Source organism: Carica papaya, chromosome 9 (assembly GCF_054855325.1).
Source record: "Carica papaya isolate Zhongbai chromosome 9, ASM5485532v1, whole genome shotgun sequence".
NCBI lineage: Eukaryota > Viridiplantae > Streptophyta > Magnoliopsida > Brassicales > Caricaceae > Carica > Carica papaya.
This window is the reverse complement of record NC_142317.1, coordinates 1,111,053-1,128,640: the sequence shown is the minus strand read 5'-3', so window position 1 is coordinate 1,128,640 and position 17,588 is coordinate 1,111,053. Positions and strand designations below refer to the sequence as shown.

Sequence of the window (17,588 nt, the reverse complement as noted above, 5' to 3'; positions counted from 1 at the left end):
AACTTAACCCTTTTATTTAATTAGTTTAAATTATTAATTTTGACCTTGCCTTTCTCTTTTAGAAATACAGACCCTCTTACACTATACATATTCATTAGACATAATCATAAAACAAAGAGAATAATTTAAGAACACGATAACAACATGCATACATCATAAATAATATTTTGATGTGAAATCATAATTAGTATTTTATTATAGCTATATATATATATATATCCACATGGTTAATTGAATGTTACCGCGAACTAATCTATTTGTTACTTATGATATACATATATATATAATATATAGCTACCATAAATACCATCATCAACTTATTTATCATAAAAAAATAATTAGATAATTTTACCTTATAGTTAAATATTTCGATTTTTATTTAAAAATAAATAAGTTTAAAAAAACCCATATATGTAATTTTATTAAAAATTCATAATACACAATAATTTTTTTTTTAATTTATCGAATATGCAATAAACTCTTTTTTCATAGTTAAATATATTTTTATAATAAAAATTTTAAATTATTGTAATTATTATAATTAGTAAAAATTAATCGATACGAAATATATCTTTTAGGGCAAAAACTTCAAAGACACATTTTATAAAATAGTCCACCACACCTTTAATTCATGGCCAACCACGTATACTTCGTACTTCTTGAGTTTGCTTCACTTTTCAAAAAGACAAACGAGAGGCACATAAAATCATATCTTTACATACATGTATACACACACACACATATATATATATATAGATATATCCCAAACTGGATGTATAGCCTATCCTAAATACATGCAATTTTTTTAAAAATTAATAAAATTTATACATTTGACCATAAAATTTATACATTGATTTTAAAATTTTCACGTTTCTTATAATTTAGTTAGTAATATTTTTGTATTATAATTTGATGATTTATATTCTTTTGCCTTTTTAAAGGCATAATATGAAAAAAAAAAAATTAAAATAACTAAATTATATTTATATATATTGTAAATGTCCGGAAGTTAAATAGAAATAAAGTTACGAATTAAATTCGGAAAGAAAATAATAGATTTAGAGTTTATATTTCTTACACAATATTCATTATAAAATAACAAATGAAAATTTAAAAAAAATAAACAAAAGATAAATAATTAAGCAATTATATGACGACATTCACTATTTATTGAAGGGAGTCCGGGTGGTTAATTACTCACAAATCTTTTATTGATCGGAATTTGGATATTGATTCTCTTGATATGAAATAATTAATAAATGGGTGAACGACACTAGCTTAGAGAATATCACATTAATCACATATATGTAAAGCTGAAGATTTGTAAAAGAAAAAAAAAATCAAAGCTTAATTTAATATAAATTTATTTATTATAAAAAAAGTCATTTATTTTATATTATATAACAAATATTTTTCAACAATAACTTATGAAAACTCATATTCATGCACTATTATTTATCACATATAATATGATAAAAACCGACCATTTTATATTTTTGACCACTTACCGGTACCATTTTTTGTCCATATGAATGTCCTCTTACTCATGAATGCAATATTCAATTAAACAATTAACCGGTCGTCCCCATACCCCATCCAGTAATGAGCGTCAAACATTCCACTATTTCGATACTCAGTCCGATATGAAGGTGAATCATATCTCTCAAACCTTACTGGTAAGGGATTTTCTATTCCTGTTCGACTAAGGTAACGTTCACGGCAGTATTTCCTATGTATTAGACCCGTTCGCCTTTTATGGGGCACCCAGTAAGTTATTTCCATACAGATTTCTATTAGCATAACAATCAATCATGCAATAACCATATCTCATTTTATACTCACCATTCATTTAAATAACAATATAGTTTAATACAGTCAAATAAACAATGACTGGAATACCGACACGCAATATAGGAGAAACAAATAACAAATAACCAAAAAGACCTTAAAACTTATCAATTGAGTTACGCACAGTATAATAGTAAATAAATATAGATAATACAGAAAAATAAACAGGAAATCAAAATGACTGTGAACTAACAAATTTCGCCTCTATTAATGACCTGTAATTATTTTTAAGATTCTCTAATTTTTTTATAAAGACACATAATTATTAATTATTAAACCTTAATTTACCGTAATGGAGAAAATGCTGATATATCCTTACCCGAATCAGTATCTGAAATATTGAACTTTCTATTGTGCATATTGGCGGTCCCCGGGATTCATAAATTATCCATACGTAATCCAAAATACTTGTTATGTATCTAAAAATACCATATAAATCCAAAATTGGTGTAAAAAAAAATTATTTTCGGCCAATTTTGGGGTTTTGGCACGACGACATCATTGTGCTCCGGCGACGGCACCACCACCCGTGGTGGCAGTTTGCCTTCGCCTGGCTATTTTCGGTCGATTTTGGCCGATTTCGGCTGACTTTATATATATCTCTGCGAAAAAATACGTTAGAGAATCTCAGTTGGCCCAAAAAAATAAGAAAACAGGAACATACCGACGATGAGATTTTCCAGGTGCGGCGGCTCCGCCAACTCACCTTTGCGGCTAAGAGTTTTTCTTCAGTCAATATGCAAAAAACAGAACGATAAACACAATAGTAAAAAAAATCGTACGAAACGGAAAATAAAAAGGGGCTCATCGAATGAGGTTACGGGTTTTGCTCGCGACACCGCCGCCAGGCCTAACCCGCAATTTTTGGCTCACCCGCCGTTCGTTTTGCTCCAATATGACAGTAAGAGTGTTTGGAATCGAATTTCGAGCGGGTAGGCGAATTTTTACCTTTTTGGCAGTCGGAGGTGGTTTCGGTGCTGCGACGGTCAACAGTCGGCTCTCTTCTCCAGCAACTGGTTCTTCTTCTCCGATGGGACGCTGACACGAAGGGTTTAGGTTCAGTTTGATAGGAAATATTTATACCAATCTCGCGTTAATCTGAACTGTTCATCGCATTAATCTGAACCATTTATTGCGTTTGATCTCGACCGTCCAATCGCGTTTAAAGATAAAATAAATATGAACCGTTCATCGCGATTTGATCTCGACCGTCCGATCGCGTTTAAATAAATAATAAATTTGGGCTGTCCACACGCGCGGGATTAATTATGACCTGTTCAATTGCGGGACACGCGGATTGCCCGCGTGGCATTTCGCGTGACATCGACGTCAGCACGCCTTACCACACGGCGTGCTCCGATTCGTCGAGATTGCTGACTGGGCAGTCCTACGTGGCAAAATTTTTCTTATTTGCACTCTGACCACCAATTTTTATTTTTTCTTTTAAAAATATCATCCGAACCCAAATTTTTACTTTTTTTTTCAAAATTATTTTTAATTTCATGCATAACTTATTTTTTTTCACAAATTTAACAAAAATTAAAATAAATTAATTTAAAAATATTTTTTTTATATATATTTAAAATGTTAAAATTAATTTTGATCCAAATTTTGGCACCGTGTATTACATATATTTAAAAATACTTTTAATTAATTAATTAATTTAATAGGAATAGATATCTTTAATAATAATAAATTTAAAATTTCATAAATTATAATTTATTTCCTAACTAACAAACGTGTTGCACGGCAAAACGGTAATAATATAAAGAATTATTTTTTATATAAAAGGTTCCACGCTTATAAAGTGGATTCTTTTTAATTTTTTTAAAATTTGAAGTTCTTAAAAAAAAAAAGATAGAGTAGGATTTTCAATGAAGGAAATTAATTAAATAATAATAATGTTTATAAGATGCTTCGACTTTCATTACCACCCCTCTTTATAGGTGGAAATTTACATACGGTGGACCTATAAGTAGTTGTTGGTATGACGTGACACACAAACACATATGTATATATATATATATATATATAATAGCTTTCAATAAATAAAACTTAACAAGTAAAATATATTATAAACCAACACCACAATAATTTAATAACTAAATTTTTTATATTTCACATAAAATTAGTATATTAGTGAATTTAAAATTATAATGATAAGTTGGGTTATGTTATATTTATGGGTAAAAAACATTATATCACATTAATTATTTTAATTAAAATAATTACAATAAAAATATTAAAGTTTTTATTCTTAAAAAATTAAATTTATAATATTATAACGAAATATTTTGAAATTGATTAAAATATTAAAAAAAAATTATGAGATTTATTTTTACCTTTAGAAAAAATTGCACACTCAATGTTAAAAGTAAATATAACTTTTAGTTTTTTTTTTAATAAATAATATAATATAAAAATATTATAATAAATAATGATTGCAACTTTAATTTTAATAATTATTAAAGGGTTGTAAATATAAATTATATTACATTGCTTTATAAAATTAATTATATAATAGTGCATTGCGAAATTATTGAATATAACTTATAACACAATATTAAACAAATATTATAATATATAATTTTTAAAAAATATTATCAAATTCAATAACAATCAATACCTTTTAAGTAAAGTTAGTTGTAAAATTAATTTATGTGATTATAACATGTATATGTCGAGTTTCAATCGATCGCGCATATTTAATGTATATCTTATTGTACATCAAATACTATTGATTTTATTGAACTCGTTTAAAAGTAACCGGTTACAGTTAAATAGATATTAAGTTCTAATACATTTGGTAAAAGTATGAATATTTTTTTACGTGCAGATACTAAAAAAATGTTATTTCTGATTTTACGATCGAATAAATAAAAAATAACGAAACTTGACGATATAAAAAATGGTCGTGCTCTCAAAATCGCATGTATGATTTATTTTTCATGTTATTATATCAGTAGAGAAAAATAGAGTTTGAAATCTCTATAAAGTCACGTATTGATTTAAAATATGTACCGTATGATGTGAAAATTTCGTTCGTTATAGATTCAAATACGATTCTGATTACAAATCTAATTCTTTTGATTCAATACGAGTACGATTATATAATTTCAGATCTAATTTATTTTAAAATTTAACAGTACGAATTTTATTGTTAAAAGATTTTTTTATTATTATTATAATGTAATTCACATAATTTTATGATTAACTTGAAAAAATAAAATTTCAGAAATTCTACAGTACTTTTTCTAAAACCTTTTTGCTAATTACAAAAAGCATCAATTGATAATTAGAGTAATGTATGATGATTTAAGACGGAACTGGAAACTATCAGCTGCTGTCATTTTCAGCAGCTCCTTGGATTTACAAGGACAACACCAAAAAGGAATAAAACAAAGTAAACTTTAACTTACCAGCGCCAACAAAAAGTTTGAAACGCTCCGTTCCATGTCAAATTAATTACGTCATAATTTAATTATTAACAGTTAAAATATTTATATTATATATTAAAATTTTACATAATATATAATTTATTATTTTATTAATATTTATAAATTAACAGTCATCAATATATAATACGAAGTTTAGTATAATTTAAAAATTAATAATTTTATAATTAACTTAACTTAAAGCACAATAATAAATAACTAACAACTATATATCTGGTAAGAGGCTCTATATATACGGCATACAAGGAAGGCTTTCGGTTATGCTTAATTTTCTGTAAGTTTTCTTCCAAACAAATAAAGTTTCTGCGAGCGAGAAATAGGAGATTAGAGAGAAACTGAAAACGAGGACACCCTGCTTTATTTCCTTTCCCGCTCACTGTTCCCCTCTTCAGATTACTGTACTGCATGGTATCTCACCCTTCCTCGCCATTAACACTAGGTAAGATATATCTCTATATCTATCTATATATATATATATACGCGTATCAGTACACTGTATATGATTATCGATAGGTTTGCTTTCTCTTTTGCGCTCCGCATATCTCTCTATTTAGTTTTCAGGTTTATCTTTATACACAATCGACTGTTCGATACTATCTAGGACTCATGAGTTTTGACTGGAAACGTGTTTATTCTCCTTCACTTGCTGTTTCTTTGTTCATTGTTTTGATATTTCCGTAATTTATCTAATTCCAAGGGTGTTGCAGTTAACGGAGTTCGTTTTTTCGTCCCATTCTGTCTAAACCCTAGGCCTTTTCCGTTTGACTCCGGGAAAATATAGGTTTGTGGACTCTGTACGGTTTATTTCCGAACACAAGCGAAAACAAAATTTAACTTCGTGCAATAAATTTTTAGGCAGAAAATATGTGAACTCCTAACTTCCTGATTTGGAATTGGAAAGGTGAAGTTAGTCTTTTCTTAGTTTCCTGCTGCCGAAATACTGAAACGGAAGATATTTGTTTTAGGTAAGCTTGTGGAATTTGACTTGTCATTTTTCACTGTTGCTTGAAAAGTCATCACAAAGGTTTGGAAAAGTCTTACTGGCTTGGATTATTGCCGCATATGAAAACCGATAGCTTGATGGCTTTTTCCGTGATCTTGCTTTGTAGTTTTTCGAATTGCTGCTGTAAATTTTCGGTATTGTCCACTGGAGAAACGTAGTTTAGGCGTTTAAATTCTATAGCCGAGGCTTCTGCCTGAGTAACTGGTGACATGATTCGATTTTGTTTCTATTAATATTACTGTATTGGTTAGAGGGCCGTTCTTTTGTTGGTCAATTTAGGATATATATTTTTTTTTCCTCGATTTGTCCAATGATCATAGACAATATATTTCTGTTTTAGCAGGTCAGATTTTTTTATCAAGTTTTCCGGAGCTTCCATTTTTTTAATATTCCTGCCTTTTTTGATGGAAGCTACTTTCATATTTTAATTTTTTTTTCCCCAAACTTCAAAGGTTTCTGTTATCAAGTTTTTTCTAATTTTATATGATTTTAATGTTTTTGTATCCAGAGGCTGGAGCCAGAGAAGAAAAAGATAGTATATGGAGGACGGCGCAGGAAGAGGTTTGGAATGCCAGAAGATTATGGATGGGAAGGTGAATAATGAGAATGGTTCAGAGAAGCCAATCCCTTCTTGTTGCTTGAAGGCTAGGGCTTCTCTCCCTGAACTTGAAGCCAGATGCCATTCCACTGTTGTCTCTGGATGGTTCTCAGTATCTCAGTCTTGCACTGGTCATTATCAAATTCTTCTTTCTCTCTCTCTCTCTCTGTCTTGGTGTTTGTTTTTTTGTTGATGGTATTCATCATTTAAGTCCACACAGTTCTTGAATTTAATTGACACTATCGCTGAATTGATCCCTTCTTTATGCGCACTTCTCTACTGCAGATAAAGCTAACAAAAGCATTTACTTCAACAACCCTATGTGGCCTGGTAAGCTTGTTCTGACTTAAATATTTTCTGCTATGCACATCTTTTCTCTCCAAAATTTGATATTATCACATTTTCATTAGTGAACTTAAAGTCATATCTATTATCTGCAAAATCAAAGTCCTTATCATTTTTCTAACAATTGTGGCCTCAGTCATTTCTGTGCCTCTTTTTATTAGAGTGAAATTGAATTGTTAACCTCTTAAGAGTATGAGGAAGGAGCTGTCCTGCCTCTGAAAGTACCTGTGGTAACCCTTTTATGCTAGAGTATTTTCCTTGTTGGATTTCATTGCTTGCTTTTTTGTTTTAATCAGCTGATCTTCCTCTAATTTGTTTAAATATGACTGCAGGTGAAGCACATTCACTGAAGGTTGAGAAAGTTTTACACAAGGAGAAGTCAGATTACCAAGAGATCCTAGTTTTTGAGGTTTGACATCCCCAATGTCGCGCATATTTTCTGTTTTCTTGTCAACCTATCTACAGAGTGTTTTCATGTGCATTAATTAAACTCACGCACTTATATGAGATTTAGATGATGTTTCCTCTTGTGTTCAGTCAGCAACATATGGAAAAGTGCTCGTTCTTGATGGCATTGTACAGTTAACCGAGAAAGATGAATGTGCCTACCAGGAAATGATAGCTCATCTTCCACTTTGTTCAATTCCATCTCCTAAAAAGGTAATTCCATACAATCTAAGCTTCCTTTTTTAATGCTTAGCTGTGTATGATTTTTATTTAGCATGGATCTTGCTTTAAATTTTTCTACTTTGGTTTTAATTTGGTGGCCTACATTCAATCTCTGGCAACTTTCTTTTTGTTGATGTTAGAAGGCAAATGCCCCAAGATGTCAACAAAGCAGAATCATGCTTATCTGATTACATCTGTTGAGGAAGGCTTGTCTTAACATTTAGTGTTCTAGTCGCTAGGGTGGCATTGTGAGTACAGTAGATTCAAATGAAATATGTGTTGGTTGCTTTCACTTAGAAAAGATTCCCATGTGAAGTAAATAGGAATAACGATGTAGGTTTCAAACAATTCTTGTTATATTTCTTTATTCTGAATTTTTTGAGAAAGAAACGTTTGCAACCAAATTTATTTTGTTCGAGACTTCTTGGTTTAGTTGGATATAGTTTCTGTCACCATTACTTTGAATGATAGATATACTCTCTATGGATTTCTTCATGCTTGTAATTTATATTAAAGCATAAGTGGGTGGCAATCTATCTGCGCTTTTTATATGGCAAAGAAATTATTTAAAACATGTTTCAGGTTCTGGTTGTTGGTGGTGGTGATGGTGGGGTTCTTAGGGAAATTTCTCGCCATAGCTCTGTGGAGGTCATTGACATTTGTGAGATTGATAAGATGGTTATAGATGTAAGTGGTGGTATTTTGTATCCTTAGCTCTTTTTCCCCTCTCCTGGTAATAGTTTAACAAATGTGTCCATGTGCTCAACTTAGTTAATTTCATAATCTTGTTATCCACTAGGTGAGTAAGGAATTTTTCCCAGAGTTATCTGTTGGATTTGACGACCCTCGTGTCCGACTTCATGTTGGTGATGGTACGTCCAACTGTAATAATTTTTCTGTTCTTTTGTTGAAATGGTTGAAACATCTGGTTACTCACTTAAATATCCTAACAGCGGCTGAATTTCTGCGTAATGCACCTGAGGGGATGTATGATGCCATCATTGTTGATTCATCAGACCCTGTTGGTATGTTCTTGATCCATTATGATTAATCTAGATGCATAGACATGATTTGATTTGCACGTATCTTTTGACAAGATAACTAAGGTGGTGGAGGCCTTAGTATATTAGTGGTTGCAATGTGTCACGAATAGTTGCTGATGGCAAGTTCTTTCCTTCCAGATATGACATGGTTTGAAGTGTTTCTGTCAAACAAAATCTTATTTGTCATTTCTCCTACTGATTCAGGTCCTGCTCAAGAGCTTGTGGAGAAGCCATTTTTTGAAACAATAGCTAGAGCATTAAGACCTGGTGGTGTCGTCTGTAATATGGCAGAAAGCTTGTGGCTACATACACATCTTATTCAAGACATGATCTCTATTTGCCGTGATGCTTTCAAGGGTTCTGTCCATTATGCATGGACAAGTGTACCAACATATCCAAGGTAAATGATGTAGCCTTACGGCCTTCATTGACTTATACTGTTCTATTATTTTTGCTGAAATCTTGAACAATAATATAAATGTAGAAGTCTGTCGGTTCTGACTGGTACAATTACTTGAATTGCAGTGGAGTAATTGGATTTCTTCTGTGCTCTACGGAGGGTCCTCCTGTTGATTTCAAGAATCCCATCAATCCTATTGAAAAATTGCAAGCAGCTGGCAAGGATAAAAGAGAACTTAGGTTTTACAATTCAGAGGTAAACTATTCCTCACATCTTAAATTGTTTCAGCTCATTATTTGTTAAAATGCTGTTTCCTTCATATGCTAAATGTTCAAATCATAAAGTTTCTCTAGTTGCGGAAGACAGACCCTTAGAAAACATGAATTTAGCCTTAAGTTGGAGGTGATGTTGAACTTTTAGGCTCTCTTGTCGTTTTCGTTGCTGTAAATCTCTTCTTGTTTGTCAACAGGGTCTCAAATAAGTTCATCTAAATTGTTCAATTCTGGATCATTGTAAATTGGCTTCTTCTGTTTTATAGTGTTTGAGAATCACAAACTAGAATGCAACTCCTTGTAAAACTTTTATTTTCTTGTTTATTTTGCTTAAATTTATGGTTTTGCATATATGATTTATGGAACACCCACTCTGACAGTTGCACTCGGCCGCTTTTGCTCTGCCAACATTTTTTCGGAGAGAAGTGAGCGGACTCGGTGCGTCTCCAACCTGCCCATGACAACTTTTTCTTTGAAAATTGATTTTAGCAATCCTAATATATTTTTCCAGGAAAAAGATTTATGTGAAGTTTAACCCTACATGGATAATAGACTACAGCAAGGTGAGGGCATGAGAAGCTTTCAGGGCTTTGAGGAGGATTTCTATTCTAGCGTGTATTGTTATTTCTTCCAACAATGTTATCCGGTGGATGACCTTTTTAATTTATATTAGATATATATATATATATATATATCATACGATATTGTATTTGTAGGAACGTTCTATAGCTTCTCCCAGTTGTTGTGCTTGTGTGGTACTCTTTTTAATATATATTTTAAATAATTAAATAAATCTTACTGCAGTTATCTGACAATGTGTTACAGAATATGTATCTGATTAAATTGTTGTAAATATGAAAAGAAATAATAGTTCAAAGCAGGATAGCTCTAGGCACAATGCCGCTTGCAGTTTATGTCAGAATTAGTAGCTTTGCTAATTCCTACCATCGGGCTCCTAGCATTTCATAATTTCATGGGCCAGTACCAGCTTTGAAATAATGGGTGCGTTGAAATCTAATGTCTTGATTTGAAACTTGATATTACACCACCACCTAATTGTTGCTTCATGCAGCGTATGCTAGAATGATAACAGCAGAACAAGAAGGGAATCAAATAGGACACAACAGTACAAGACAGCATACAATAATATGTTCAGTAAAATGGGATTGGATGGATTTTAATTCTTTTAAATGTTGGTAATTGATAAACATTGTAATGTACAAGTACTGAAATTTCCTCTTCTAATGTACCATAATTAATTTACTTTTTTCGTTAACACAATAATATTTTCTGTTTGTTTAAATACATTACCTTCACATTAGTTTTTAATTTTCCATAGAATAAACCACTACCCAAAAATGAAATATCAAAATTGAAAAAGACAACAAAGTGCACCCAAGAATGCATTTATTATTTTATAATTGTATTATAAATTTATATCGATCAGTCGTAATATATTATTATATTAATAATTTATTGATGAAATTATAATAAATACATAATTTTTTTAAAATTAATCATGACATATCCTAGAAATTACAGATTAAAAAAAGCTAGACTAGTCTTTTATTATTATTAAAAAAAAGTTGACTTATAGTAATTTTAACCCAGCAGATTGTTAATGTTGGGTTACGAGAACGAACTTGCTGCCATGTTTAAAATTGTGGTTTTAGCTTTGGACTTGAGATCTTACTTCAGCCAAGATTAGACATATATTTCGCTGTGGTTTTCATTTTACATAATACTATTATTTTCTGAAGATATATATATATATATATGTGTGTTTATGAAGATGGGCTTCAAACTTAAATAAATTAGATTTACATATTTTAAAATTAATAACAATAAACTAACTAATAATAATAATTAGTACCTCTATTTTTTTATGAAAAAAATTATATATTTAAATTAAATTATGTTTTTGAGTATATCTTGATTTGAATATTATTTTAATTATATTATAATTGATGTACTTATATCATTCAATCGAGTCATTTATATAATGTTAGGTTTTAATCAATCGTGTGAGTTTTATTGTGCATAAAAGACTATCGGTTTTATTGAATTCGTTTAAAAGTGATCAAGATATTAGGTCTTAATGCATTTGATAAAACATAAATATCTTTTATGTACAGAGACTAAAATTGTTATTTCTACTTTTATAATGAATTAAATTAAAAATAACGAAATTTGACAATATAAAAAATCAGTTATAGTTCTCAAATCTTGCGTGTTGAGTTTATTTTTTTTGTTATCCTATAAGTGAAAATAGAAATTTTTTTTTTATACTATTTCTTACACTATAAGTTCGGATACGCTTTCGATTATAAATATAATCATTTTAATTCAATACAAACATGATTATTTGATTTTATCTTTAATTTATTTTAAAATCTTACGTATAACTGAATTTTTTTAAAAAAAATATCACTTAAACAAAACCGCAATATGGTATTGTATGTATACAAAACTACAAGAGCCGAAGTGTAATATCCACTAATCACGTGATAAAAATTAAAACTTTAAATAAATTATTTTATTTTATTTTTTTCGGAAATTATTATTAAGAATATAGTTAATATTTATTTTAAATTAGAGAAGATAATTACGCTAACAAATCCCTTCTTATCCGGAGGAGAACCAAACCACTCATATAGTCCTGATTTACAAGGCCTTACCACGTGTTGACCTTTACAGAATCTGGCACGCGCTCTCCACACTCTTCGATATCCTCCTTTTCTCTCTCTTTCTCGCGAAAAGTCTCGGCAGCCAAACATCAACAGGAGCTCGTGTTCGGTATCCGGGGAGCTTCTCATCTTCCTTCCTGAAGCTTACGCAAACCGTGCTAAAACGCAGCCTAGCTTTGACTTATCCCTTGGTGAGCTAGTTCTCGTGATTTTTTTCTCGATTTTGTGTACGTAAGATCAGCTTTCTCTGTGAGCCTGTATATAATCTTAGTAGATTAAGATAAATGTTTCTTTTTACTTTTGGATCGTGTTTCTCTCTTTCATTCAATTGCAGAGAGGTTATTGTTGTCGTTAGTTTTGTTGATTATGTAGTTCCTTGATATTTTGTCTTCGGAATTAAGATTTTATCCTTATCTATGGTTTTTGGTTTTCTGCAGATTTCTTCTCTTCCGTACGTATTGCTGGAAGTTCTGTGACTGAGTAGATGAAACTGAGTACGCATTCAGGCTTTGCTGTTCCACATCAATGGGGCATTCCGGACCATGTAATTGACCATTTATTTTATATCGAAAAATCATTTTATGCTTTTCTTTTTCTATCTTTGTGCGTATGAATTCCTGCGTTAGCTCTTTCACTTTTGGGATTAATTAGGATGATACGTAACGCCATAGTCACCTTGTTATTTCGGTAGGGCGCTTCACATTGTTGGAGGAAGTAAGCTGGTTGACTAATTGGTTTCAGATTATAATTCAAATTAACTGACAGGCGGAAACGTGATAATTTGTTTTTACATTATTTTCATGAAAATTCACTGAGAATTTTTTAATTTCAAGAAATGGCCGTAGTAGTCGTATTCTGTAAATTTTCCTTCCCGTGCATGGTTTCATGTTTCTGTCTTATGTTTGCCTCTTGTACTGGTATTCGGTGCTTCTATTACTACCTGGATGGAGTACTAGACATTTTTCACAGTTTTGTATTTAATGTTCTTTTGCCCTGTCTGGGATTCTTTTAAATGGTTTTCTTTTTCCTTTCAGAGTACTCAAGTAGCTGATCTTTTAGAAGTTTCAACATTCAACCTAAGGGGAAAGAGGATTGATTTTCCATGTAGACTTCACATAGGACAACCGACTCAATATGATCCGAGAGCAATTCATAAAAGAAACTTTAGGTCAAACACTTTAGCTTTTGCAAATCGAAAAGATGAAGCTGAAAGAGGCAGTTCAAATACATGCTCTGATCATGTTCTACCTTTAGAATGTAATGGCAGTTCCAACCATCCAGATGTGGAAGTTGATGTGTCCTTGACACAATCACAACCAGACATCTCTGGAAGTGCTGAATACCTGGCAAATGAAGGAAGCCTTTTAGACAAACTGAAGGCCGTACACTTACATGTATTAGCATCAGAACAGTGGAATGCTTCTCGACTCAAATTAAGTCACAGGTTTGTTAGATTTCTAATTTTCTTATTTTATTACCTAAGGCTTCATCGATTCTGTATAGTCTGCTTATTAAACGAGACAGTTGACAGCATATGCTACAATATTCCTATGATTAATGATATTGAAGAATAATTGAGAAGATTCTTATTAATATCCTGTTCTTGAGGTCTTATCATTCTCATGTAACCGTATGTTATGTTTTTATCTTTTGTTTTTGTTGTCTTATTAACTGTGCCACACATGGATCTGTAGTCAGTCTCTTATCAGAGATGCTAGTTGATTTATGTTGTGCTTCACTGCTGTTAAAGGATAGGCTTTGCTTGATATTTATATTTGGTAGATGTTCTATTGATTTTGATGATCTGCGTTCATCTGCATGCATGTTAAGAACTGCATATCTTATCAGAAATTCCTGAACTATTTTGATATTTGGAAATGTTTGTGACAAAATTATACTTTGTTGCTCCTGTCCTAGCCCCTAGCCCTTGTAAGTTAAGCTTTCTTCTGCTAGGTCAAGTTAGTTATATCATGAGCTTTCTTCTTATCTTGACCTTTCTGTTACTGCAGAAATTACTTCATGAGTGCTACAAACTTAATTCATCACTTGGCACTGAAATGCCTTGATGTTAAGCAGCTCAAAGAAGATCTTTCTTCTACTGGCCTACTGAATTTGGAGATCATTAATTCAAATGTGCTTGCCAGTCTTAGTGCTGCCATACAACTAGTGGAGAACTTGAATTTGAATCTTCGAACTACTAAAGAGAATATCAGGACAGAGATATGCAGTCACGGAAGTTCAGGTGAACTGAAGACGGGGATATTCACTATAAATGCAACACGTCAGAAGGCTTCATCCAATAGAGAGTTATTACTGGGTTCATTTCGAGATGGCAGAACTACTCACATCATGGTGACAGTTGGCCAAGAAGCTGTGGAAAATGAATCTCATATAACCAATCTCCTAAAGGCTGGGACCTCAATTATTCGAATCAATTGCGCACATGGAAACCCCACTGTGTGGAGTGAAATCATCAGAAGAGTGAAAACAAGTTCTCAGATGCTGGAGATGCCCTGTCGAATTCTCATGGATTTAGCTGGACCAAAACTCCGGACTGGTCACCTAAAGAGTGGCCCATGTGTGATGAAACTATCTCCCAAGAGAGATGCTGCTGGAAATGTGATATTGCCTGCTCAAATTTGGCTCTCTAGCAAAGGAGTGAGTCCTCCTGCTCACTTCTCACCAGATGGAATGTTATTCATAGACAACCAAGAGAATCTCGCTAAACTCGAGATTGGTGATACTGTAAGATTCCACGATGCTAGAGGGAAAAAGAGGAGGCTAAAAATCTCTAAAAAGTTTCATGTATTTACTAGTACTGGGTATGTGGTTGAATGTGATATGACTGCTTACGTGCAGTCCGGAACAGAAATGTATATTAAGAGAAAAAAAGGCAATTTTTTAGTTGGAAGAGTGGTGGATGTCCCTGCAAAGGAGCCATTTGTTAGATTAAGAGTGGGAGACCTGCTAACTATAACACGAGATAGCACATCCACACAAGAAGAATCATTTATGCTCACAAGCGGTGCTCCTAAAGTTACTTGTCCCTCTGGCTATCTATTTGATTCAGTCAAACCTGGAGAAAGCATTGCTTTTGATGATGGAAAGATTTGGGGAATAATCCAAGGAACAAGTATTTCAGAGATTATTGTTTCGATCACCCATGCTGGTCCAAGAGGAACTAAACTTGGATCAGAGAAGTCCCTTAACATCCCAGATAGCAATATTCGATTTCAAGGCCTCACTTCAAAGGACCTAGTAGATCTTGAATTTGTTGCTTCCCATGCTGACATGGTGGGTATTTCCTTCGTTCGAGATGTTTGTGATATTGTTTTGCTTCAACAAGAGCTGGAGAAACGGAGACTTAATAAGCTAGGTATTGTTTTAAAGATTGAAACAAGGAGTGGGTTTGAGAAATTGCCTCAAATGCTCTTAGAGGCAATGAAGTCACCAAATCCTCTTGGAGTTATGATTGCTAGAGGAGATCTCGCAGTGGAGTGTGGGTGGGAAAAGCTAGCCGATATACAGGAAGAGATTCTATCTATCTGTACTGCTGCCCATGTACCAGTTATTTGGGCAACTCAAGTCTTGGAGTCGCTTGTCAAGTCTGGCGTGCCTACAAGAGCTGAAATTACCGATGTTGCCAGTGGAAGGAGGTAAGTTGTCCTTCTGTTTTCATCTGGCCATTATCTTGATTTATTTGTCAAGACTTTCCTAGAGATTACTGGTGAACTACATTGGATACTCTAAATACTAATTCCCTTCTAAATTTCTTTGTTGGTAATTGGAGCCAATTTTCGTTCTAAGACACTGATAATCTATTTATATAAATCGGTAGCATTAGAAAACAAATTGTGGTCGTTTGGTTCATTTCTCATTCATTTGCTTAGTTCAGGTATCCATAAAGCCATTTTTGTCCAGTTCGATTCATTTCTCATTCACTTTTAGTAAATTTCTGATACTGTCTTGATATTTATAATTACCAGTAACTTTTGCACATTCTATTCCCACCATGAAAATTTTGATGATAGAAATATTAATATGAATATTAAATCGAGCAATTGATTGAAAATGAACTAAACAGACCATTACGGTCGATATTTGATAGCAGAAGCTTAGTGAGGTAGAGCCTAAACACACACTAGCAGAACGCCCTCAATAAGCTTAGGCATTTGTATTGTCCACTTTGATAACCTTCCAAAATCGAGCACCAAGTTTGCTCTGCTAGGATTTCCTATTGAAGTACTTTGGCATGAAACGTTGGGCATCGATTGAAGCTTGCCAGCTTATCAACGGTTTCCTGGTTAGCGTTGAAATTGTCTCCAGAGCCTAATAGCCTGATAGTGGTAATTAGAATTCATTTATTTCAACTGAGCCCAAGTTCCAAATCATAACAACAATCTCAGAGTGTCAATTTTTTTGACCATGTCTTGAGCAAGTGAGTAGAGGTAAATCAAAACTAGGAATGATTAAGAATGTGGGGAAAGAAATCCAGAAATGATGTGGGATTCATTTGTAAATTCACTGCTTGGTTAATTAGAAATTGTCTAAATCACACTAGAATGACAAAAAAGATTGAGTACATATAGAATTTCATATCTCTATGGAATTTAGAATGTAATATTTCATTTCCATATGTACAATGTATGGACTCAATTTTTATCATCTTTAGTCATCGTTTTTAATTAACAAAAGTATAAATTTGTAAATAACTTTCATATAAATATTAGATTTTTTCTTAACATAAGCTAAATGAATTACTTTCTTTTATTTCTCCAGGTCAAGTTGCATCATGTTGAACAAAGGAAAGCATGTTGTGGAAGCTGTTTCAACTTTGGATACCATGCTCCGGGCAAACTCAATGCAGGTGAAATCTGAGCTGAAGCCCATTGTATTATCTAGTCATTTAGTCTAAGTTTACTCTGACTTCTCGTTGGAAAATTTGTCCATCTAGATGGTCCAGCTACTCACTTGCTAGGGGGCATTAAACAAAGGGTTAGGACTGTATTTACAATTTTCGTAGGGCAGCATCCTTGTCCATAAGTTCGTCATAAGATATAATTGTACTAGAAGCTAATCTATAAATTCAAGTTAAGAAGTTAAAAAGTTAAAAAGTTTCTGTTAAGTTTTTCTGAGAAATAATTTAAAATGCAAATATCGACGGAAAAAAATGAAAATTATTTGTTCAGAATAATACATGATGTATATTACATTAAACATGAAAAGTGAGGAATGTGACGAAGGTGGGAGGGTAAGGCGAGAGTAGGG

At 32.3% G+C, this 17,588-nt stretch overlaps 2 protein-coding genes across 9 annotated transcripts; both read left to right on the top strand.

Moving 5' to 3' along the window:
- The first annotated feature begins 5,542 nt into the window (after positions 1-5,542).
- Positions 5,543-10,448, top strand: SPDS3 (spermidine synthase 3). 6 transcript variants are annotated; one of them, XM_088210863.1, is made up of 12 exons: positions 5,543-5,742; positions 6,815-7,035; positions 7,190-7,234; positions 7,582-7,658; positions 7,787-7,909; positions 8,501-8,605; positions 8,718-8,790; positions 8,872-8,943; positions 9,166-9,361; positions 9,487-9,616; positions 10,014-10,071; positions 10,145-10,448. In XM_088210863.1, the coding sequence occupies exons 2-12, from the start codon at positions 6,846-6,848 to the stop codon at positions 10,159-10,161; spliced, it is 1,086 nt and encodes a 361-aa protein (XP_088066989.1). In that variant the 5' UTR covers positions 5,543-5,742; positions 6,815-6,845; the 3' UTR covers positions 10,162-10,448. The 6 variants fall into 6 exon arrangements, with proteins under 6 accessions (XP_088066989.1, XP_088066990.1, XP_088066985.1 ...); XM_088210864.1 differs by lacking the exon at positions 10,014-10,071; XM_088210859.1 differs by having other exon boundaries at positions 5,544-5,742; positions 10,014-10,448.
- Positions 10,449-12,300: 1,852 nt separating this feature from the next.
- LOC110823181 (pyruvate kinase family protein) lies at positions 12,301-17,434 on the top strand. 3 transcript variants are annotated; one of them, XM_088211979.1, is made up of 5 exons: positions 12,301-12,511; positions 12,758-12,864; positions 13,355-13,764; positions 14,330-15,976; positions 17,100-17,434. In XM_088211979.1, exons 2-5 carry the CDS (start codon positions 12,805-12,807, stop codon positions 17,233-17,235), a joined length of 2,253 nt encoding a protein of 750 aa, XP_088068105.1. In that variant the 5' UTR covers positions 12,301-12,511; positions 12,758-12,804; the 3' UTR covers positions 17,236-17,434. The 3 variants fall into 3 exon arrangements, with proteins under 3 accessions (XP_088068105.1, XP_088068107.1, XP_088068106.1); XM_088211981.1 differs by having other exon boundaries at positions 12,301-12,547; XM_088211980.1 differs by lacking the exon at positions 12,301-12,511 and adding an exon at positions 12,556-12,658.
- Positions 17,435-17,588: the final 154 nt, after the last annotated feature.

Excerpts from the sequence above, each read along its gene's own strand:
- SPDS3 (XM_088210859.1), top strand. The coding sequence starts at position 6,846 with ATGGAGGACGGCGCAGGAAGAGGTTTGGAATGCCAGAAGATTATGGAT. Across the intron at positions 8,606-8,717 it reads TTGATAAGATGGTTATAGAT|GTGAGTAAGGAATTTTTCCC; the intron begins GTAAGTGGTGGT and ends GTTATCCACTAG. Across the intron at positions 9,362-9,486 it reads AGTGTACCAACATATCCAAG|TGGAGTAATTGGATTTCTTC; the intron begins GTAAATGATGTA and ends CTTGAATTGCAG.
- LOC110823181 (XM_088211979.1), top strand. The coding sequence starts at position 12,805 with ATGAAACTGAGTACGCATTCAGGCTTTGCTGTTCCACATCAATGGGGC. Across the intron at positions 13,765-14,329 it reads CGACTCAAATTAAGTCACAG|AAATTACTTCATGAGTGCTA; the intron begins GTTTGTTAGATT and ends CTGTTACTGCAG. Across the intron at positions 15,977-17,099 it reads GATGTTGCCAGTGGAAGGAG|GTCAAGTTGCATCATGTTGA; the intron begins GTAAGTTGTCCT and ends TTATTTCTCCAG.